The 24576-nt window shown below is 35.5% G+C and overlaps 2 protein-coding genes across 2 annotated transcripts in view; one reads left to right on the top strand and one right to left on the bottom strand.

Annotated features, from left to right (window-relative positions):
• Nucleotides 1–3377: 3377 nt before the first annotated feature.
• LOC117321718 (pre-mRNA-splicing factor SYF1-like) lies at nt 3378–22304 on the bottom strand. Its single transcript, XM_033876229.1, is given in 25 exon segments — nt 3378–3565; nt 4101–4204; nt 5205–5319; nt 5532–5589; nt 5979–6095; nt 6268–6367; nt 6661–6764; nt 7679–7788; nt 7988–8063; nt 11127–11213; nt 11849–11962; nt 12679–12765; nt 14603–14678; nt 14920–15020; nt 15153–15215; nt 15217–15273; nt 15581–15659; nt 16281–16353; nt 16804–16948; nt 17462–17626; nt 18801–18935; nt 19637–19834; nt 20008–20131; nt 20985–21133; nt 22140–22304. Coding segments are annotated over 25 exon segments (2550 nt in total). The 5' UTR covers nt 22185–22304; the 3' UTR covers nt 3378–3497.
• A 232-nt stretch (nt 22305–22536) lies between these two features.
• LOC117321719 (G-protein-signaling modulator 2-like) overlaps nt 22537–24576 on the top strand; it is a 109406-nt gene continuing 107366 nt past the window's right edge. Inside the window, exon 1 of the mRNA XM_033876231.1 lies at nt 22537–22665. The gene's annotated coding sequence lies outside the window, so the exon portion shown is untranslated. The remainder of the gene's footprint in view (nt 22666–24576) is intronic.

Raw genomic sequence — 24576 nt, 5'->3', positions numbered from 1 at the left:
TGCTACAGCCCTAAGTGTGTAGGGCGAGCAAAAACAACTCGTAACAGTACCGCCCTGTGTACCTGGTCATCTGCTAATATTGAGTCCTTGGAAGGAAAAGTTGCCATTATTAGTAAATCTGATTCTCTGTCCTCTTTGGTAGAACTATTAAAAGAAGATGGGTTGTTATTTTCAGTGGTGAATGTCCTGTCATGCGATGAGTGAGGTAGAATATGTATCAGGTAGTAGATTTATATTGGCCATAGAACACCAGTAAAATTGAGATGCATTTACGCTACAATCAAATGTTGTAATCATTTCTAATATAAAATAGAACACACTTATTTAACCGTGAACGCATGCAGTACCGAAGTTGGTCATTAAACAACTATTAGAGTATCTTATAGGCCCTTGTATTCATTTAGTGAGACAATCCCAAGCTATATAAACAAATGAAATGTTTGAAAGTGTAGATGTAGAGGGACATTAAACTTCACCAGTGAAAACATTTTGTACGTTATTTTCGCTTCTGGAACGTGTACATACTCTCTCTCTATATATATATATATCTATACTCTATCAGTCTGGAAGACATTGCAGACTGTGGGTGTGGTCGGGAAGGCACGCAGGACTGCAGTACGCAAACTAGCAGAGGCTGCCGAGCGCGCATTATGCTGGTTGTGGAGCAGACGGGAGGAAAGAGACTGGAAGCCATCCATTGACGGGCAGCGAGTTGATCGCCACTTTCGACCCACCATCACGAGGACGTTCCGGGACAAGGGCTGAAACGTCTGGGGACTGATGGACCCGGCTGATGATGTTAATGGATTTGCAGTATTCCACAAACTGTATAGGTACATATTTTCCTCTGGGAAACCAGTGATTTCCAGGAAAGGCTGGATGACAACCAAGAAAGATTGGTGACGCCGGATACAGATGACATCCAGGAACAGACTGGTATTCGGGCACTATGGGTTGGCAGCCCAATGTGCAGTTCTCGTGAGAGGACACCGTTCATCCAGCTACAACACAACAAGAAGGAACACACACAAAGCCTTCCGAGAAGGGGAGGATGAAAGGCTTATGCGGACAGATATAACGGAAACAACCCTGACAGGTGCAACAGAAGTAAAATGCTAGCGTGGAAAGGTGTGCAAGAATATTCGGGGATTGAGGATCGAGGACGAAGTGCAGACTTGCGGGGTTACAGACGCAGCGCTCAGAAGTAATTTCTGATGAGACGTAGGAGGACCCCAGCCAGGATGCACCCCGTAGTGTTGGGGACCTCTCCGTTTCGGTTTCATCACAGGTCAGCCATTCGGACTTGAGTGATACAAACCACAGCCATGGTGTTCAAGCACATCCAACACAACTAGCACGAAGGTGTGGGATAAAGTGGCCAAATATGAACGACAATGAATCTCGGCTCTAATGGGAAGCTTAGACAGAAAAATTGAGGCAATGGGAACGATCATCTACACGTTCTGCAAGGAAAGATGTGGAGTTGAGGGAAAGCAGAGGAATTCTATGAACAGAATTATCCCAACCAGAGGACATGATACCATCAACGACTCAGACGAGAACTGAAAGCTGTCACACGACAGTATAGAAAAGCAAGTGAAGTCGAGAGGATAGGATTGCATCAGCTGCGAGACGATATCAGTGAGAACCTGGTAAGACTCAGGAAAGCAGAGCAGGTAAAGAAGGCCAAGAAGGACAGAGCAAGGAAGAGGGAGTCCCTTATCAAGGACCCGTATTTGTTTACAAAAACACTGTTGGGAGGAGAACGATCAGGCCGTTTGAGAAGTTCGATAGCAGATATTGAGCAACACCTAAAGGAAGCACACAGCGATGGAGATAGGGACATTCCACTTGGGGACTGTCCACGGATGGGAGCAGAGGAGCCTCCAGAGTTTCCACTAGATATCAAGGAACCAACATGGAAGGAGATCCAAGAAGCTGTTAAGAAGGTAAGAACTGGATCAGCTCCTGGTCCAAGTGGAATTCCATATAAGTTGTACAAGAATTGCCAACGGCTGTTTAGGAGACTGTGGCAGTTACTCAGGAAAGTATGGAAGAAGGGAAAGATACCACCATGTTGGCAAAAGGCAGCGGGATGCTTTGTTACTCAAAAGACATCAGGCAGTTCTGAACAATTTCCTTGTTGAGCATAGAAGGCAAGATTTTCTTTGTTGTATTGGCAAAAAGAATGACATAGTACATGACGACCAATGCATCCATCGATACATCGGTACAGAAGGAGGCTTCTATGTTGTGTGGAGCATACAGGTGTGCTAAGCCAACTTATTAAAGAGGCCAAGTTCACCTGAGGGAATCTGACAGTAGTGTGGCTAGACCTGGCTAATACATATGGATCAATACCACATCACCTAATTGAGGAAGCTCTACAACACTACTTTGTCCCAGAACATATTTGGGAAATAGTACGAAGCTACTTCAGTGGAATCCAGGTTCATTTTACTGTTGGTGAGGATACAACATCCTGGCAAGAGGAATAGTGACAGGAGGTACCATATCAGTCATTATGTTTGTCATGGGGATGAATCTTATCATCAAGGTTGCAGAACGGGAAACCAGAGGGAATAGAATTAGGAATCTTCCAACCGTCGAATCGAGGTGTTATGGATGACCTGACCGTGACTACCACCACACATGTCCAAGCAAGATGGGTTCTGTCTACATTAGAGGAGGTTGTCTCATGGGCTAGGATGAAATTCAAGGCAAGGAAATCGAGATGTATGATAATGAGGAAGGGACGACTGACACAACATTTCAAGCTGAAGGTGCAAGGAGAAGAGATCCCATCAAATGAAGACAACCGAATCAAGTGTCTTGGGAAATTGTTTGATGCGTCACTGAAAGATACCAGCAATATCGGCAGCATGCAGAAACAGGCAATTTAGTGGATGAGGAAGATCGACAAGTCGGGCCTGCCAGGAAAGTTCAGGACATGGATCTTCCAGCATGGAATGTTGCCAAGACTCATGTGGCCCTTCATGCTATACGAGGTCCCTCTGACAACAGTGGAAGGACTGGAAAGAACCATCAGCAGCTATCTGCGGAGGTGGCTTGGAGTACCACAGTTTCTCCAGCACTGGACTCTATTGTTGGACGTAACCAATGCAACTCTCACTATCATCGCTAGTGGAGGAGTTTAAGGTAACAATCATCCGTGTTTAATTTACTAAGATAAAGAATGAAACATTTGACTCATCCGATGTATTTGATTCAAGTGTGTTCGACACAAGTGAGTTTTACTGTACTTTCCTCCTCCAGAGACATCGGAGTACTTCCTCACTTTTTTTTCAGTTTTGATTGTTTGTGGAGCATTATTCTAAAGACTAGGATTACATTAACAAGAAAGAATAAATAACATGTTCATTAAACATTTATTATTTCCTATTTTATATAGCTGAACTTGAATGCACATTGTGAGATTTCATGTTCAAAATCTGCCCATAGCGTATTTATTTTGTTTGCATTTCAGATATCAACCGTCAGCCCTCTTCTGTGGCCAGAGATCCAAATACCTCTGATGGAACAGACTGCTTCTGAACCTCCAATTCTGAAACATTATAACACAATATATGCAGTACACAGTACACATAGTACAAAGTACATGTAGTACACAGTACACATAGTACAAAGTACATGTAGTACACAGTAGATGTAGAACACAGTACACGTAGTATACTAGATGTAGTATACAGTACAAGTAGTACACAGTACACGTAGTACACAGTACACGTAGTACACAGTACATGTAGTACACAGTAGATGTAGTACACAGTATACCCGGTATGTAGAACACTACCAGTACTGAACAAGAAAAAAAAATGTTTCTATCTTCCACATACACATTCTACTTTTTATCATATTAGAGGCAGTATTTTTTTTTTTTTCTAAACATAATTTCTCCGTTTAAATAACATCATGCAGGTTAAAAGTGGTTTTGCATTCTATTTTTGTAGTTATTTCTACATATCATTTTCGTGTTAAAAAATTAAAAGAACAAATAAGAAATGACAGTAGTAAGTATCATTATGATAATATCATTTCATTGAGAATGGAAGAAACAAATAACTACGGCATATTCCTACCTTCAATATTTTCGTCATCATCACTAGAAAAGTCATCAATATCAATGGCATCAGGGTTGGCTGTCTTTGTCATCTCTCCAAGCTCCTCATCCGTAGTGTTACTCCTGGAAAAGGTATAAGACAATTGTCTATATACTGTATACATTACGTTTATCGCCAATAAATGTACAATAAATGTTACATTCAAAATACTTCAGTTTACGATATCAGTCGCCTCCATGTACATAATTTCATGCAGTAAAAGTTGTTTTATATTCAAACTTCTAATCAAACGTTTTTTCTTTATTTTAAAAATGTTAATGTTATATTTCCAAATGGTATATCTAAGAATTCTGCAGATAGTTGTACTAGAAATATGTTAATAAAGATATATATTTCTATGTAAAGTTTAAAATTCATTTAAATATTATACAACAATTGTGAAACAAGTTCAATATATCAATTCATATTAATAATGCTTGTTGACCTGGATGGAAACCTGCCAGGTGTCGGAAAGGCAAGTGTGCCACCCAACTACCCAAATACTTCTATGTTATAAATGTCTTTACAATTTTCTATTCATATAAGTTGTTGTTCAAATTATTTCAAGGAAATACCAAAGAGGCCAGTAGTTGCTAACCTATGATAAATAAGGTATAACCTACCAGGTAACCATTTAAAAATCCGGGAACAAAAAATACTTGTTAACATAACGTTTGTCGACTTTTAAAATCAAACATTTCAGGCAAAATTTTGACAGATCTGCAAATATTAATACCAGCATTGAAAGTTGTCATCAAAGTTTGCCAGAAAAGAAAATAAGATTGCAAAGTTAAACTTGATTCCTAAGCAATCTACTCTGGTCCAATCAGTCATGATGTTTGGACAAACGAAAAAAAACAACTGACCAACACATGAAGATGAATATGATATTATGTCATCAATATGAAAAACGACCTTAAACCTTTTGGAAATGTATTTTTGTTGCATTTCCCAATAGTTCAGCTAAAAAGAATGTTTGTTGTTTGGAGTAATACATTTTATCAAATCGCCTAAAAATAAGATGTATTGCTACAATTTTGAGATTTCAGATTTGACAGACAAATACCAGATATGGGTCCTTACCTCACAAATAAGATGCCCTTGTCTGGTTTAGCTTGGTCTTTCATTGCCTCCTCTGCTAATTGTCGGGCACGTTCCTCCAACTTCTTCATGCTGTCTACTTCTGGATTGGAAGTTTCTGTAATCAATCAAGCATTGACAGCCATTTTGGCAGGGATGTTCAAAATTTAAAAATTAATCACAATCATTTAAAACATAATCACCAATAAAGATAGTTAATACAGATTCATTTGCCTATATTTCATCAGCAAGTAAGTAATAGAGACTGTTGAGTAATGTTGCAAAAAAGGCCCCGTTATCTGGTTATCTCCCTTTGGAGTATAAACTTACCAGTATCTGTCTTCCCTCCACTTTGTGCTGCCATTATTTGTGAGGACATGAAGTTAACCTACAATGAGAAACATCCAATGACTTATTCATAGCACTATCAGCATACGTCCATCATGAACGTTTACAGACAAACAAATGTAATTATACTATGTATATTTCAAGAATTCTGTTTTGGTTCCTAATCTTGCTATAATAGTATGTGATGCCATGACATCAGGCATCAATATGCTATTTATTTATAGTTTTATTTATTTATTTATTTATTTATTAAAAATATTGTACATTGCATACATAAATGAAGATTTAAAGTAGTGTTGACTTTGTTTTCACATTGTACAACATTCTTGAACCTTGCCTTCAAACTATCTTAAACTGCTTTAATTTTTTAAGGTTGTAAAAACAAACTTCCCCAACTTTTGTATTTTACAACATCAGATCCTATCTCACCTGTGTGTTGTACATGGCCTGTATGCTGCGTTTGATCCTCAACATTTCCCGTACGGTGTCCTCATTTCCATGTTTAATCTCAAAGTCCTTCCACACCTGCCAGAAGTGGGGTGCTACCTGTAAGAAATATGAAGACATTTAACACAAGATAGATATCTCTTAACATCCTTAGAAACAATAGGACAAAAAGAGAGAATATTAGCGTAATTTGCAAGAGATTTTGGTGATTGGTATTAAATGAATCTATGCAATCACATTTTGCTTATAGATATTGGGTTATGTCCCTTACCCGAGGATCACACATCTGTGTACAATGGGAGTACAGTGCCCTTGCTCTGTCAATTTCCCCAAGTTTTCTCTCAAGATCTGCAAACCTCATGCACATCTCTCTGAAACAGGAGAATTGGAAAACACAATTGTAATCAACATATAATTATTCTGTACACATGACATCTAATCTAAACCCACAGCATGGACATGAACAGAAAAAAAGTAAAGTATAACTCATGATAAATTAAGTGTGAATTTATGTAGACAAAATCTATCACAAAAACCTAATCACTCCATGCACTTTCAAGCCATTTAAGAAAAAAAACAATATACATGTACCTGTTTCCCATTTTTGTTAACAAATTAATGTTTATATTTAGTTCACAGTTACAATGATGAAAAAGAAACTTACCTTGAATGGTCGTCTGGAAGAACTTCTATGGCTTTTTCATAGATAGGTCGGGTGTAAGTAACACCATAGATCTCTGCTGCTCTCTTTATGTATACATTAAACATCTGAGGAGGAATCAGAGTGCATTGTACATAATAGTACACAGGAGGAATCAGAGTGTATTGTAACAGTACAAATCTAAACATCTGAGGAGGAATCAGAGTGTATTGTAACAGTACAAATCTAAACATCTGATGAGGAATCAGAGTGTATTGTAATAGTACAAATCTAAACATCTGAGTAGCAATCGGAGTGTATTGTAATAGTACAAATCTAAACATCTGAGTAGGAATCAGAGTGTATTGTAATAGTACAAATCTAAACATCTGAGTAGGAATCGGAGTGTATTGTAATAGTACAAATCTAAACATCTGAGTAGGAATCGGAGTGTATTGTAATAGTACAAATCTAAACATCTGAGTAGGAATCGGAGTGTATTGTAATAGTACAAATCTAAACATCTGAGTAGCAATCGGAGTGTATTGTAATAGTACAAATCTAAACATCTGAGTAGGAATCGGAGTGTATTGTAATAGTACAAATCTAAACATCTGAGTAGGAATCGGAGTGTATTGTAATAGTACAAATCTAAACATCTGAGTAGGAATCAGAGTGTATCGTAACAGTACAAATCTAAACATCTGAGGGGGAATCAGAGTGTATCGTAACAGTACAAATCTAAACATCCGAGTAGGAATCGGAGTGTATTGTAATAGTACAAATCTAAACATCCGAGGGGGAATCAACTACATCACCTTGGGATGCTACACACTGAAAAACTGTAACTCATACACTAGGAATTTTGTTAGGCAAAGCTGAACTTTAAAAATCTTATCTTCTGGTCAATATCAAAATAAAATATTACAATATTTGTCTTACCGAGTGGTTGACCTGTAACTTGTGATGTTGTAAAAGTCAATTCCTACATGTGTATTTTGTAATTCTAACCTCTGACCTCCTTTTAGCTTTGACCTCTTACCTCTGCCTGCTCTTCAGGTAACACCCCTTTAGTTGCCCGATCATACACTGCCATGGCATGCCGAGCCAATCCATGCTCCTCCTCCAACTTGGCATACAGAAGGAATATGGCTATAAAACAGAAATATCAGGATTAGTACAGCTATTGCTATACATGTACCGCTAGGTTGTCAATGAAATATAAAATAACTGTTCACGTATCTTTAACGTCAATTAAATGACGATTCTCCATTACAAACGAACGACACTTTTTAAAGGGTTAAGATACCATATTCACTTTAGTTTTATGCTGGAAATAAATACCACATACCTTTTGCAAATTTTGGTGGACAATTTTCAAGACACTGCTCAAACAAGTCCCTTGCTCTCTCAAGCTTTGATCCACCCTACAACAGATTTACATGTATTACACAATATCTTCTTCTCTACTTTTATGCTCTGATTTCTGCTTCAGTTGACCAATGAATATTCCCAGTCCAAACCTTTCAAATCATTTTCTTGAGATGGTGACAATCAGATACAAGTATCATTGAATTTTTCTTTGCCACTGCTTGATAATTGGTGAAGTTAACATTGCCACTGCTTGATAATTGGTGAAGTTAACATTGCCACTGTTTGATAATTGGTGAAGTTAACATTGCCACTGTTTGATAATTGGTGAAGTTAACATTGCCACTGTTTGTTTGATAAGTGTTGAAGCTATCATTGCCACTGTTTGATAATTGTTGAAGCTATCATTGCCACTGTTTGATAATTGGTGAAGTTAACATTGCCACTGTTTGATAATTGGTGAAGTTAACATTGCCACTGTTTGATAATTGTTGAAGCTATCATTGCCACTGTTTGATAATTGGTGAAGTTAACATTGCCACTGTTTGATAATTGGTGAAGTTAACATTGCCACTGTTTGTTTGATAAGTGTTGAAGTTAACATTGCCACTGTTTGATAATTGGTGAAGTTAACATTGCCACTGTTTGATAATTGGTGAAGTTAACATTGCCACTGTTTGTTTGATAAGTGTTGAAGTTAACATTGCCACTGTTTGATAATTGGTGAAGTTAACATTGCCACTGTTTGATAATTGGTGAAGTTAACATTGCCACTGTTTGATAATTGGTGAAGTTAACATTGCCACTGTTTGATAATTGGTGAAGTTAACATTGCCACTGTTTGATAATTGGTGAAGTTAACATTGCCACTGTTTGTTTGATAAGTGTTGAAGTTAACATTGCCACTGTTTGCTTGATAATTGGTGAAGTTAACATTGCCACTGCTTGATAATTGGTGAAGTTAACATTGCCACTGTTTGTTTGATAAGTGTTGAAGTTAACATTGCCACTGTTTGATAATTGGTGAAGTTAACATTGCCACTGTTTGATAATTGGTGAAGTTAACATTGCCACTGTTTGATAATTGGTGAAGTTAACATTGCCACTGTTTGATAATTGGTGAAGTTAACATTGCCACTGTTTGATAATTGGTGAAGTTAATATTGCCACTGTTTGTTTGATAAGTGTTGAAGTTAACATTGCCACTGTTTGATAATTGGTGAAGTTAACATTGCCACTGTTTGATAATTTGTGAAGTTATCATTGCCACTGTTTGATAATTGGTGAAGTTAACATTGCCACTTTTTGATAATTGGTGAAGTTAACATTGCCACTGTTTGTTTGATAATTGGTGAAGCTAACATTGCCACTGTTTGATAATTGGTGAAGTTATCATTGCCACTGTTTGATAATTGGTGAAGTTAACATTGCCACTTTTTGATAATTGGTGAAGTTAACATTGCCACTGTTTGTTTGATAATTGGTGAAGCTAACATTGCCACTGTTTGATAATTGGTGAAGTTATCATTGCCACTGTTTGATAATTGGTGAAGTTAACATTGCCACTTTTTGATAATTGGTGAAGTTAACATTGCCACTGTTTGTTTGATAATTGGTGAAGCTAACATTGCCACTGTTTGATAATTGGTGAAGTTATCATTGCCACTGTTTGATAATTGGTGAAGTTAACATTGCCACTTTTTGATAATTGGTGAAGTTAACATTGCCACTGTTTGTTTGATAATTGGTGAAGTTAACATTGCCACTGTTTGATAATTGGTGAAGTTATCATTGCCACTGTTTGATAATTGGTGAAGTTAACATTGCCACTGCTTGATAATTGGTGAAGTTATCATTGCCACTGCTTGATAATTGGTGAAGTTATCATTGCCACTGCTTGATAATTGGTGAAGTTATCATTGCCACTGCTTGATAATTGGTGAAGTTATCATTGCCACTGCTTGATAATTGGTGAAGTTATCATTGCCACTGTTTGATAATTGGTGGATTTAACAAACACATGTGTAGAACTCTTCTTAATTTGAGTGAACATTAGAACCAATGTGGCATTAGAAACAAGAGGCCCAAAGGGCCTTAACGGTCACCTGAGATTTGAAATATTTCAGTTAATTTAATTGACATTTTTTGGCCCCACCCATCAGTCCTTGGGGTCAGTCAGGGCCAATATGTGCACATCATTAAGGTGTCATCCCATGCTGATAATTTTAAGAAAGTAAGAATGAATTCCAATAGAAATAAAACAAATGATTGTCAAAAATATGAATTCCCTTTATAAACTATAGCAAAGTTTACCCTCTCCCTAGGGGCAAACATGAGACCCCGGGGTCATGAAATTGACAATTTAAGTAAAACACCATGAAAACCTTCCTTCTATGAAAAGTATTTGATTCTATTTTATATAGGTATTGAGAAGAAGATTTTTGAAATTTCAGTCGATTTGACCCTTTTTAGCCCCGCCCATCAGCCCCTGGGGGTCAGTCAGGGCCAACATATGCATACCATCAAACTGTTATCCCATGCTGATAATGTTGACCAGGTTAGAATAAGTTCCAATACAAATCCAACAAATAACGGTCAAAAATGTGATTTCCCTATATAAACTATACTAAAGTTTACCCCCTTCCTAGGGACAAACGTGAGACCCAAAGGTCATTAAATTCACAGTTTTAGTAAAGCATCACAAGACCCTTCCATCTATGGAGAGTTTTTGATTCTACCAAATATGAGAATAGAGAAGGAGATTTTTGAAGTTTTAGTCAATTTGACCCATTTTGGCCCCACCCCTCAGGCCCCTGGGGGGTGGGGACCATATAATTCACAATTTTGGTTGACCTTCAGCTATAGTAACTTTCTGCCAAATTTCATTGAAATTGGTTAAGTGGTTTTGGAGAAGAAGTTGAAAATGTAAATAGTTTACGGACGCACGACGGACGACGACGGACAAAAGGCGATTAGACTTCGTCTCAGGTGACCTAAAAACTTTAAAAAATTTGGTCCTATATCCAATATAAGTTCAATTGATATGGCACATGATATTAAACATCATAAACATTCTAATTCTGATCTTAAAGTAACTGAAGAATGTATTCAATACTTACATATCTCTCAATAAACTTGGACAAATATGTATTCCAGATGTCGTAGACATTGGGCCACTTAAACAATGCAATCCCCTTTTCATAGGCCTGAAATGTAGAGAAATTTTAAGATGTCTTTCCTTGGTACTCAAGACCAATATATCACTATAAGTTGTATAACATGTACATACATCAATTGTGATACAAGTTATATAAACATATACTTATCACTCTTGCTGGCCCTGACCACCATACCATTTTAGTCTGATCAGGGAATCGACTTTGGCCCCTCACTGGTGAAAGATGAGTGCATTCCCACTATACCATCTGAACACCACTGATTAACATACTACAGTCAAAACTGCTCTAACAACTACCTATAGAACGATATCTTATTTACAGAATTCTATACTTTGATGTCAACACAAAACAACTCTAAGATTTTTTTTCAATTTTGCAAGATGGTAATGAATACATGATTGTGTTTATGTAAAATTAAACATTTTTGACAAGTTTCATGATTTTTTCAGACAGAAAATTGAAACAAATTTATAATCCTTTTTACCACATCAAACAGGAAGTTTTGCAAATATTTTAAAAGATGAAAGTATTTTTCATAACATTCTCTGAAGTCATCAAAATAGATCATATAACAGTTATGATCATACACAACACTGCAATATTCACTGAATCCATTAATAAAGCGATAAATATTTCAAAGCATGCACTGTATAACAACTTACCTTGAAAGCTTCCTCAAAGTAGTTGTTTTCCTCTAAAAACAGGCCATAGTTCATGATGATCTGTGGTGTGGCTATCCGCAGGTCGATGATTCTATCATAAACTGCTTTACAGGTCTAAAGGATGACAATTTACAAACATACAGTGATGCTCTGTCAGGGTTATTACCTTTATTGTTACATAAATAAAGCCTTAATTTCTTCAAAGATGGTTGCATATAATCAGGGGTCTACTAAAAGCTTTCCATGAAACAAAATGTTACGCCTCTACTAGAAAATAATACTATAACCCTACAAGATCCTTACAGATTCATGCCTACCTTCAATTCTGTTCATATTATGTGTCCGAAATTTACATTACTTGAACAATTTTTAAATTAATATCATAACACCTCTATTTAATCATTCTAGATAAACATCAAACCAATGAGAAGAATGCTCGTTTTTAAACAGGAACCATCACAAAAATGACTTCATTCAAACACTACAATACACATATAATTAACAGCATTTTATCCAGCACCACCATGCATAGATTTTCTTTTGAGTCTTCCTGTGTGATAAATTGCTGGTGCTGAGATTGGCTATAAATACAGACATATGATACTCCAATACATTGCGTATATCCAATGAATAAGTATAGAACTCCTACAACACCATATATATTCTTGCCTAAGGATCAAGATTGAAGTTGGTTTAATAACAATTGCTTTTAATTTAAAAGCTCATCAATGCAATATATGACTGATATTTTCAGAGACTTATATTTTAATCCAAATGTGGAATAATCTGTGTCGGTTAAAGCTTTCTTCAGGTAAAACTGTTATACACACCTTAAATGTTCCAAAACTTTCCTCCAGGTCAGCATACATGGACCAGACTTTCAGAGATTTGTGTACCCTGTCCTGTACAGTCTCGGTCTGTAAACATACGATCAGGATAAACTCTTACCTTTGTCTATTACCTAGTAAACGCTCATACTTTGAGCATTCAATTAATTAATCACTTGCATTATAATGCGTCATTCAGTAAATAAACAATTCAGGCTAATTAAATTAATTACTTGGTTCTCTGTCTAATTTGAGATGAGGGAGTGAGTTAATTTTTTTTTAAATCATTTCATTGGTGAAAAAACAGAACTTAAAAAGAGAACTTGTTGTTTTGCAAGCCATTCATTATACATTCTCTTACTTACTTCTTCAAAATGTGGGAAACAATAATCTATCATTGTTCTTTGACTTTGTATGGTTAAATACAATGAATAATACTGGAGAAAAATTTGTTGGTAACACTTTTTTCAACACATTCTTCTCCTGAAGAATAGTAAGGGAAATTCTTTTCTTATTCAATAACTTAAAGGAATCAAAGGGCCAAAGGCCCTGAGAAACGTCAGTGTCTGAGGTCATATTATAAGAAATTAAAAATTGGATTTTACAGTCAGACAGTTACATTTGTATCAGATGAAATGTCTTCATCTGGCCCTGGTATTTCTATTCTATATATTCAAGAAAACATGTATAACATATATATATATATATCTGCTAACAACTTTACAATAGCTGAGTATAGTTCTTTCCCCATTTCTTTAATGCTTGTGAAATATTATTGATATACTCCTGAATCAGTAAAGCTGCTTGTAAACTTCAAAAAAAAGAATCAACTGAGCGACAAATCGGTCTATTAACAGAACATGTTGTAACTACAACTAAAGATAAAATCCAAGATGTACACAGCCGAAGTTTTTTTAATTTTATTTATACTATAAGGTATTAATAAGGCCTATCAAACATCTATTTTATGACCCCTTAAGTAACACATTTTAACTCTGATAGAAAATTGCGGTCGCGTTGTCCGACGAGACATATCTAGTTTTGACACCGCCAGTACATCAGTCACGGATCATAATCATTAGATTCTTTTAAAACAACAAATAATAACCTTATTTAATAAAATCCTCACGAAAAACGGCAATGTAGTTTGTTACAACTTGCCCTCAATTCCTGGTCATATTTCTTGCGTATTCTAGCGACTTACAAATGAATATGAAACTGCGAACGGTCGTTGGTTTAGTTACAGTAGACATAACCGCCATTTTGGCTGACTAGTGAAGAGTCACGTGACAGCTGAAGTTATCTCGTGGAATGCTCGGGTGCATTTGACTACGTAAATAGGATTGGTTTTAAGCTATCAAATGTTCCTGCATATGAACTCAGGATGAACAGATGTGAATAGTTTCTCTGTGAATGCATGTAAATTTCCACGACAATCAAACTGATTTTTCTACTTTCGTTTTCAAGGCAGTATCGAGACAGAACTACGTAATCCTACGCCAACAAAATTGCATATACTGACGAGGAAAAAGGTTAATAATTATACTCTAAAATAGTCTAGAACACCAAACATTAACATTTCATTTTAAATAATTGCAGTAAACACGGCTTACATCACTTAAATTGTGTCAATAATTGTTATCAAAATAGGAACTATATAAGGCTGCGGATGTATATCATTTGTATGACAGAAAAGAGGAATAGTTAGCCGGAACAGATCTGTCAGTAACAACATTTCCCCACCACGCCTATAACGGCAGGTGCCAAAGGCACCCTGACGTTAAAAATACAAGATACGAGGCTTTCTTTAACTTCAAAACAGGTGAGGGAGAGCCTTAGGGCAATGCATACAATTAAATACTGTTCCATCTTGTTATAAGACAATATAAACATATAGTCTTTGATGATGTACTTGACAAACACTTACCTCATCATGATATGCCACTTTCCGAGACGGAGGTACTGTGGTTTTCTGCATTAATTTCAAGGCCTCCTCATAGTTTCTGTGTTATAAAATTTTATACCATGTTCATTTCTTATAAACTCTCAACTCAAAGACTGATATGACAAACCTATCACAACAATAAACGATAAAACATTGCCAATTGCACTAATGCAGATATTAAGCTCTCTATGTCTTTTCAAGGTTTTTGTTGGTTTTCTTTGATATTATCAAAAATAAACTTTGTAAGACTTATTTTGTGAGTCATCACATAATATTGATAATTTTAATGAGTTACTTACTCATGTCGGATTTCCATCTCTCCCCATTCACAGGTGACTGTTGCCAGATCATCTACATGTTTGTAAGGCACCTTCACAGCCTTGTCAAATATCACACGAGCCTGTGACAAAGATCAAACATTCAGATGACCAATCCATAATCTATATTTGTCACCTACATATTATTATTATCTATCTGGATCCTAAGTAGCACACATTTCATTAAGGACGCCACATTATGTCTGTATACTCACATCCTCTATTTGTCCCGCTGCCTCGTAGAACTTGGCGAATTCTACCCACAGCGTGCCTGGCTTTTCCTGATGCCTGTTTTGGATCGACTGTCTGGACAGCTTCTGTATATGTGTTGATTATCTGTCAACACACCAACCATAGAATATGCTAGAATATATAGGAATTAACACTCAATCCCACCTATATGATAAACTGTCAACCATTGAATATACTAGATATAAATAGGATGATCACATTACTTAAATCATTTCTGAACTGATATTAAAATTCATATAAAATTTGAAAGAAAATCCAAAATGAATTATTTTTAAAGAGAGTTACAATATAGTCTTTTTGCTGTGCTCTCAAATTAGTGTATTAAGTTTTCTTTTTATGTTGATCTTAAATCATTGTTCATCTAAAACTCCACAGCTATCATCATACTTACCTCCCTTGGCTTGCCTTCATAGAGTTTCACCCTTTTATGCCATTCATGTACATTGTGTGGGTTTTGTCGTAGTAGGACACTAAAATTAAAGATTAATTATTAACAACTTATCAACAAAGTATGTTATAGATGTACAATGATAAGCAATGTTCAGGATCAACACCAGTAACTTTGACAAAACAAGCCTTATTATTATTAAGACCACATGTCCAAAATACACATTTATTTATCAAACATGGCATCTGAATCAGAACAAAAAATGAAAAAGTGTTATGATATATCAGTATAGGTAAACTTATCTAATATAACATCATGAAGGATCAAACTCATTGATAGACTGAGATAGGGTGTCGGGATATATAGTTTTTATTCCATGTTAGTTTTTAAAAGAGATGATACATCAGATGTGATGAGACATCACTGTGTCAGAATAATCTGGAGTAGGAAGACAGATCGCAGTGTAAAAATCGTATCTCTTACTTAATCCAAACATGGTCCCAGGTTAATTCTAATATTTCTAAGTTCATCAGATGAGATAGAACATCACTGTGTCAGAATAATCAGGGGTAGGAAAAGACAGATCTCAGAGTAAACATGGCACCACATCAATTCTTATATTGGAATGAAACTAACATACATTCTTCATGCATGCATCCACATAATTACACTACCCTTTCTAATCTTTCTGAGTTCAACTTACCTATTTAGAAGCAGAGGTCTTCTGTCCATGAGACATTCTAATCGAGCCAAACGTAACTCAAGATTGAGGTCATCTGAAAATAGATAATTGTTTTTTTTTCATCAAATCTTAAATGTAATAAGAAACACATAATAGCCTGTAATGCATAATTCCAAAATTTGGAAAACTTATCAAAGGGTTATTACTTTCAGTAGCATAAAGTCAAATGCTACTCCAAATTGCAGTCATGTGAAAATAAGCCCTCTATGATAACACATTATAAACACAATTTATATAGTGAAGAACACAACTTTATTTCAGTATGTAACACTTGGCATTCCAAAAAAGGTACTCGTATAAAAACTTGAGAGATGTAGGGAACAGGGTATATGAGATATATGCCCTGGAAATGTCATACACAAAATACACAAATGGTCAGCAGAGTGGTAAAAAAGACATGTTTAGAAATACAACTGTGAAATAGCCATCAAATTCAAATGTTGTATCCTCTGACATTTAAAGAACTGATTTTTATTAAACATACCTTCCTCAGAGGCTCCTTTCTCCTCCATAGTTTCCATTTCTGCACCAATGACATTTTTTTCAAATTGAGCATAAGCATCAAAGACCTGTGTGAAGTCTCGAACTGTTATTACAGTCTGAATGGCCTCCTCATAGATATCTCTAGCCTAGAGTAGACAAATAGATCACATACTCAAATTATTGTCTCTGGTTTGGTAAGCCATGTATATTTGTATGCAAATACAATTTCATTTGACACAACAAGTGGAAAAGTGAATTTTCATATCATTTAGTAACTATATATAGCAAGAGGCATAATTGGCCTGAACAGTCATCTAAATGCCATCAGTAATCATCTGAGGAAAGTCACAGCAGAACCCCACTGGTGGAACTAAGTTTCTGAAGTAAATATTAAAAGCTCATTAAAGGAGCATGACTGATAGCACATGGCGTAAGAGGATCGACAAAACATAATGGCTGTAAGGCTAAACAAAATCCTATCAGTGCAGGTCTTTTGTTTCTTTTAGAGTGTGGATGAACGTAACATCACATAAAAGTGTGATACTATACACATCAGACAATAGAATATCTCTGTCTTAGGTGTGAGCAAAACTGATCACATTATAATACATGTTTTAGTTATAGGGATTGTCAATGGATTGTAAGGGTACACTACAGACCCGTTCAAAGTGTCCGCCTCTGATGTAGTAGTCAGCCATGGAGTTCCAGAGAACACCTATCTGGTCAGTGTAACGCTTCAGACCCTGCCGGATGATAGGCTCAATCTTCAGTGATGTCACCTTGTCTGGGTTTTTTGCAACCAACTCACACAGTTCATTCCATAACTGTAAACGAAAGTTGCATTGATTTTTGTAAAATGTTATGTTCTAAGAATGTTTGACAATAACAAAAATAAACTGTCAAGATTACTAAAGTCTATAATAATAACAGTTATTCTAGAAGTTCTCATTTTTGCACCAACTTTGATGTAATGCTAAAAGAAAACTTTATGATTGAGTTCACAATATATAATAATGAACACAGTTTAGGTCCTAAAGCAGCATAATTTGATCAACAAAAGGATAGATTTATTACAGAAACTACAAAAGGGATGACAAATTTGTGAAGTCATGTACAGTGGAGCTTCGTTAACTCGAACTCGAAAAACTCGAATATCCCGCTTAACTCGAAGTACTTTGTTAGTCCCGGCCGAATTCTCTCTTTATCTTAGTAAAGAAAACTCGGAAAACTTGGATAATACGAAGTGAAAATTTGGTCCCAACAATAAAAATCCTACTTGAAATGAATAACTCGAAGTATAATTTTTGTGTCCAACAACGATCGGTGGTAAACACCGACATTTTTTAACAGCGAAATTCTGATTGTTATACTGAAGATATCGGCACTAAGTGTTTCACAAATTCATTGAAGAGATTGCTTGGTTATCGGTAAAATGTAAGTAGGCCTATCAAACAGTATTTTATGTGTTCAATATAAGGTAATGGTTCTGTTACGATTTACATGGTAAAATGTAAGTAGGCCTATCAAACAGTATTTTATGTGTTCAATATAAGGTAATGGTTCTGTTACGATTTACATATAATTTGTGTACAATTTAAACGGTTATTTGATTTGACATGAATAAATTGTTATTCTGATGAATTCCATTTTATCGTTATTCCTTTTGCAAACATGACATGTACATCAGATCGTTTTTTAAGTGACTAAGCGAAAGAAACTTTATCTTGATTGTATATCGGCAAAACTACACCAAATTACGAGTGACAGAGCGAAACATTACATATTCATGTACATGTATTGACCAGTCTTCAAACTAAACTGATGAGCGACAGAGCAGAGTTATAATGATTATATAATGTTGACAAATATTGACCAAACTTTTCACCAAAAATGACAACTCGCTTAAATCGAACACTCGGATAACTCAAAAGTTTTCTTGTGGTCCCGTTGACTTTGAGTATACGAAGTTCTGCTGTATATGACTTATCAGTTTGTTACCTGATGTTTCGACTTGCCCTCTTTGGACACAAACGGATCATCGTTGATTATATTGACTAGGCGTGCTGCTGCCTCGTCCAACCACTCTATAGATTTTAGGTATTCTATGTAGTCTTCTGTGTTCTCTTTCTGAAGCTGAAAATCAACCACAGTACACATTAATTATTAATTTTACAATAACATAATTTTTTTCCCTGATATCATTAAACTTATTAGTACTAAATTAATTAACTTATACATAATTTAGTTTGGATATAAAACCAGAAGAGAAATTTCCACTTGGAAAGATTCTTAAAGAACCAATATTCTGTGACATTCAAAGGTGTTGTAATTCATCTACTACAATGTAAGCTTCCAAAGGATACCTAGTCGTATGCTGGGCCCTCTTAAATAAAGAGGTTAACAAATGTGAAAGAAGAGGAGCAACTCCTGAAGCCAGGTTTCCAAACAGTATATTCTAATTTCTTCTACCTACTACAGCTGGTTGTTGACATGTTTCGGCCTTAGGCAGGCCATCATTGAGGCACACCTCTGTATCTGGTGTACATGTATTTAGGAGTGACAATTGAGATCATCACTACTACATGTAGAAGAAATTAGAATATACTGCTTGGAAACCTGGCTTCAGGAGTTGCTTCTCTTCTTTTTCTTTGTGAACTTAAGTTGTAAACAGTTATGATGCTATATCAGACCTGGGTTTACATGCATTGCTCCTGCAAAGTTTGACAGTCCTGCTCCTTAATAAACCATATTTTTCAAAATAAAGGCGAGGTGTTTTTTTTTTAATATCATCTCCACAGCTGAAATATATTTTTAATTGCTTCAGTAGCCTTTACCTTTAAGTGACGTCTGTACACACGTACAGTGGTCTCCTGTAGATTGTATTTACACACAAACTTGAGGTAGACAGGCCACACTCTGTGATGCTGTGAAATGGGAAGAGCCCTTAAGGCTCGGTCAAATGTTCGACGAGTCTTAGTCACTTTACACTGGTCTACAAGGAACTGGCAATAATCCAGCCAAATCCGTGGCATCTGAAATTCAAACAGGAAGTTTTAATATTCCTATAAGTTTAACCTAATACCTGGACACATTCATGTGCAATGCTAGAATTTTTTCCACAAAGATTTCTGAACAAATAAAACCATTGTAGTAACAATTTAATCATTGCTACAATTATTAGCCACAGTGATTATTGCTTACATACCTTATTCATGAACACAAGGGCACGTTCATGAGCATTGTTGGCATCCTCATAGAGTGGTTCAGTGATACAATGACCCTTACACTGGCGTCGCCGGATCTTTAGGTAGTTATACCAAAGCTTATAACTATAAAACAAGACGAACAACTAAACACAATATCACTTTCAAATCGCTACATATACACTTCACAAAAAAACTTTCAAATTATATTGATAGTGAATTATTAACTTAATAAGAAATAAGATATGGGATATTAAAAAAATAATTCCAGTAAGATACTTCATTTCCTCTTGAAATTTACATATTTTCAGGGGACAGAATTTGTTGTGCATGAACAAGTTGATTTCTCAGTCAAACTTGCCTGGGGCATGTGGTTTGTTAGGGCTATTCCAGTAAAATATCTACCCGAAATTCGGAGGACACCAAGTTTGTCTGACAGGAACCACCCATAGAAGTGATTTAATTCAAACACTAACATTATAATAAGCTGTATGTTTCCAGTATCCACCATGCATAGAACTTCTTCTTTTGTGGAGTCCTTATATTTTACAGGATACACATATTTTACTGGAATAGCCCTCAACTCTTTCCATACACCGTGTTCTCTGCAGATTACGTACCGGAAGTAGTTATAAGGATCGCCCCAAGAAGTTTAAACAAAATGGCAGACCACATGTGCATTTTGGTGTATTGCTTTTTCATATAGAAACACAAAGTTTATTGTTATATTGTACTTTATCAAGACAATGGGGAAGATGGAGTACATTTTTCTGTCGACTATATATAGGCGACAAGGGTGCAGAAAGTGTAATAGCCATCTTCAGATCTTGAATCAGTCATACTCCAGTGAACTAAAATAAAACATATCTATTGTAACTGTAATAACTAGTATTTCATTTTTTTTCTCTTACTAACAGGTTTTAATCATCCACTGTTATTGCCTTGATTGGCCTTTCAGTGGACCAGATTTACTGCTTACCTTCCTGGAAGTTCTTTTAATGCTCTCTCATATACTAAATTAATAGCATTTTTTGGGGCTCCCTTCTTGTGTTCAATATATCGCAACCAGCACTTTACCGAATAAGGATTCCGCAAGATGTCTTCTTCGTAAGGAAGATCTTCATCCTCCTAAAATACATGCAAGAAATTATGATGTTGGTGAACAATATAAACATTAATACCAGTATATATTTATCACAACACATACTAGAAATTGGTCAAAGGCGTTCTTTCTGTCAATCAAGAGTTTCAGACTTGCAGAAAACATGCAAGTATTTTTGACATAGATTAGTGCGATATATATACATCTCTGAAAAGCCGCTTAAGTATAAAGAAATAAAAGAATCTGCATGTTTGTGAATACCAGATGAATTTTGAATGTGAACAGGACTTATAATTAATTAATTACCGTACAGAAGTGACTGAAATGCAGCTTAATTTTTAATTGTAGTTTTTTTGTAGTTTGTCCTGTATAGGTTGGGGAAATCTGCCATTTTCAGCTATATAGCTGATTTCAGCTACTCTAGCTAAACACAGCTACTATCAATAGCTGAATTCAGCTACTTCAAAACAATTTACCTGTTGACGTGTCAAATACACAAAGTCGCACGTGCGTCGCAAAATGATCAGGTATGCCACCCTACCAGACATGGTATTTAAACAACTTTCACGAATATAAACAATGTTGTTTTTATCATTTTTTATATTTAATTTATATTCGTGGAAGTTGTTTAAATACTGTGTCTGTTAGGGTGGCGTACCCGATGATGGCTGATCATTTTGAGGCGCACGTGCGACAGGTAAATTGTTTTGAAGTAGCTGAGTCCAGCAATCTATAGTAGCTATGTTTAGCTAGAGTAGCTGAAATCAGCTATAAAGCTGAAAATGGCAGATTTCCCCAACCTGCTGTATGCTATAACTTGTCCAAGTGTTTTGTGTAAAATTTTTGGTATTCCTGTCGTTTTCTGTGTTTTATCTTATGAACCGTGTTTCTATAACTTGTATGTCGCAATAATAGCTCTACAGAGCTAATGTTTACATCGCATAAACGAGACTAAATAAAGATTCTCGAATCTTGTAAGACAACGTTAACCCCTTCCGTACAGACTGTAACATAATCGTTATATATACATACGAAGAAAATATCCTTTTGTGATTCTTTCTTTTCTGGCATTATCATTTCAGAAGCAAGAGGCTTGTCTGTTATTCTTCCGATGTGGCACCAAAATCAGAACGTTTGTTGTTGTGGTCGTACCACTCACGTTTACATGGAGGGCGCCATCTTTGTTAGGTCCTTAGAACTTTTGAAAAAAAATAGGTGCAAAAGGATTTCATTTTGAATTTTGAAATTAAGAATTTGTCTCTATGAAAGATTTCTACGAACCTTTAATGGAAAAGTACTAATTTCCAATAATTTTTTCATTCAAATCTATTGGTGATGAAGTAAACTTAAACCGATTTAAACTATGGAAATAATAGATTACCCTCTGCAGATAATGGAATATTCCAATCTGACCCAACCGGAAGTTTCGGTCTACTATTGAACGTGAATAGTTAATGTGTGATTTCCCTCCAACTGCTGAAACCGACGACACAAGTTTTCCAGTGTTAACTGTTCCAAGTTTTCAGTTACAACTATTTTTGCTATGTGGACGGAATAGGTAAGTTGTTTGTAAATTATTTAAACACTATTTCACTCAAAGAATGCCCTTTGTTTGTTTGTTGACACGAAAGAAAAAAATAACCATGCACTATACTGAATACACATTTGGGACGACTGTCAAGTCAAAGAAAATTGTCATCGATTTTTAAGTCAGTATGCTTTTAACATCCTCATCATCTGATTCGCTTGCGTTTTTACTAGAGGCATTGAGGTAAATACGTGCATATTGCCATAATTTAATTCATTCTGAACTGACAGTCATGTGCATTTAAAAGATTCATTTTGTTAGCTGTCATATTAACCACACATTCAACCTCACATTAGAGGAAGTAGGCCTAGTGTTGGCCTGTACACACATATCAGCTTATTTAGTAATGCACTAACTCATCCATTTGTTTCAGCAAATCTTTACTCTTGAAATGTTTATTTGATCAATATGGCTAGATAGTCTAATATTGTGTTGATTTATTAATTAAGTGATGATATTTGATTTCACAAAAATGTAGATCTATATCAATTTGATATTGGGTCTGCTCTGCTTTACATCTCAAAGCTGAAATTGATGCACCTCCCCCAATAGATATCAAAATACATATTTAAATATTTAATTATAATATATATATATGAAATTCATAATCATGTCCTAAATGGATAATTATATATGTATTGAATTGTAAGTTGCTGTCAGTTGTCAACATGAATTAAAGATGAAAACAAATTAACCATTATCCCTATCAAAATACTCCAAACAGTTTTATAACAAAAACGAATGTAGCAGGCTATTATAGGGGGGGTCTATAGCAGTCTTTTTATAGTTTTCATATTTTCTCATTTACAATTTTTTTTTATATATCTCTCAAATAACAATTGAGGTCATTGCCATTTGCAATGCATGGTTATAAAGAGGATAATGTAACAATTAATCCAGGTTCTTTAATTTGCATTCAATTAGAAATTATATATATATAGGACACATATTATTATTGTAACAGTATATCGTAGAGTCAAATCACATATAATTGTCTTGGCAGCTGAACATGGAAAACATTTAAGTATCATTTTATGCTATATATACTTCTCTAAAAATAAATCAAATCTAACATACTCATGTTCGTCATGTTTATGATATAATTCTTAATTTATATGAAATTTGCCTTTTAACTTAACATGAAGTTATAATTGCCCATATTAGATCCTCTCCATAGACATTACCCCTGCAGATTCAGGACTGGCAAAGGAAACTGTTGCCTGCTGCATGCATGATTATAACACATGTGGCTTATGATATTGGACCTCGGCATGGATCCCTTTCAGAAATTGGGATTTTCATTTAATTGTGTCTTCTTGGGAACACAAAGGAGATTAAATGAAATTTCCTGTGAGCTGTGTGCTGTGCAGTAATTAGGATCTTCATATTTTCTTTCAATTTTCTAACCACCTGATGCCTTAACCACACAAGTAATCCTTGAGGTTTTTAGGATAATTTTCAGGATGTCTATATGATAAATTCAAAAAATGTTGTTAAAACTTGGCATGTCCTTTCATTTATACCTGGCCATGGTAAGTCAGTTTTAAATGGGTAGAAGTAAACAATTGGACTGTAATAAGCTATTATTGGCTTATATTACATATGTCATAAATTGCCAATGAGCCCAGGCTAAGGCGTGGCATCCTGATCTCTCATCCATCATTTTTTTGACAACTTTTTATTTTTAATATTGCTTTCAAGTAGTCTATATATTTTCTCTTTTTCAAGGCCACATGATCGAGTCAGAGATGTTTAGAACTTCAAACAACATAATTATCTAAGGATCAATAAGATCTAGAATGATGGTATTTCAGTACCTTTTGTGGGGCCGCGGTGGCCGAGTGGTTAAGGTGTCCCGACACTTTAACACTAGCCCTCCAC

The sequence above is a fragment of the Pecten maximus genome, chromosome 2, assembly GCF_902652985.1.
Source record: "Pecten maximus chromosome 2, xPecMax1.1, whole genome shotgun sequence".
In the NCBI taxonomy this organism is placed as follows: domain Eukaryota; kingdom Metazoa; phylum Mollusca; class Bivalvia; order Pectinida; family Pectinidae; genus Pecten; species Pecten maximus.
Note: the sequence above shows the minus strand (reverse complement) of the source record. Positions and strands in the feature narration are given on the sequence as shown.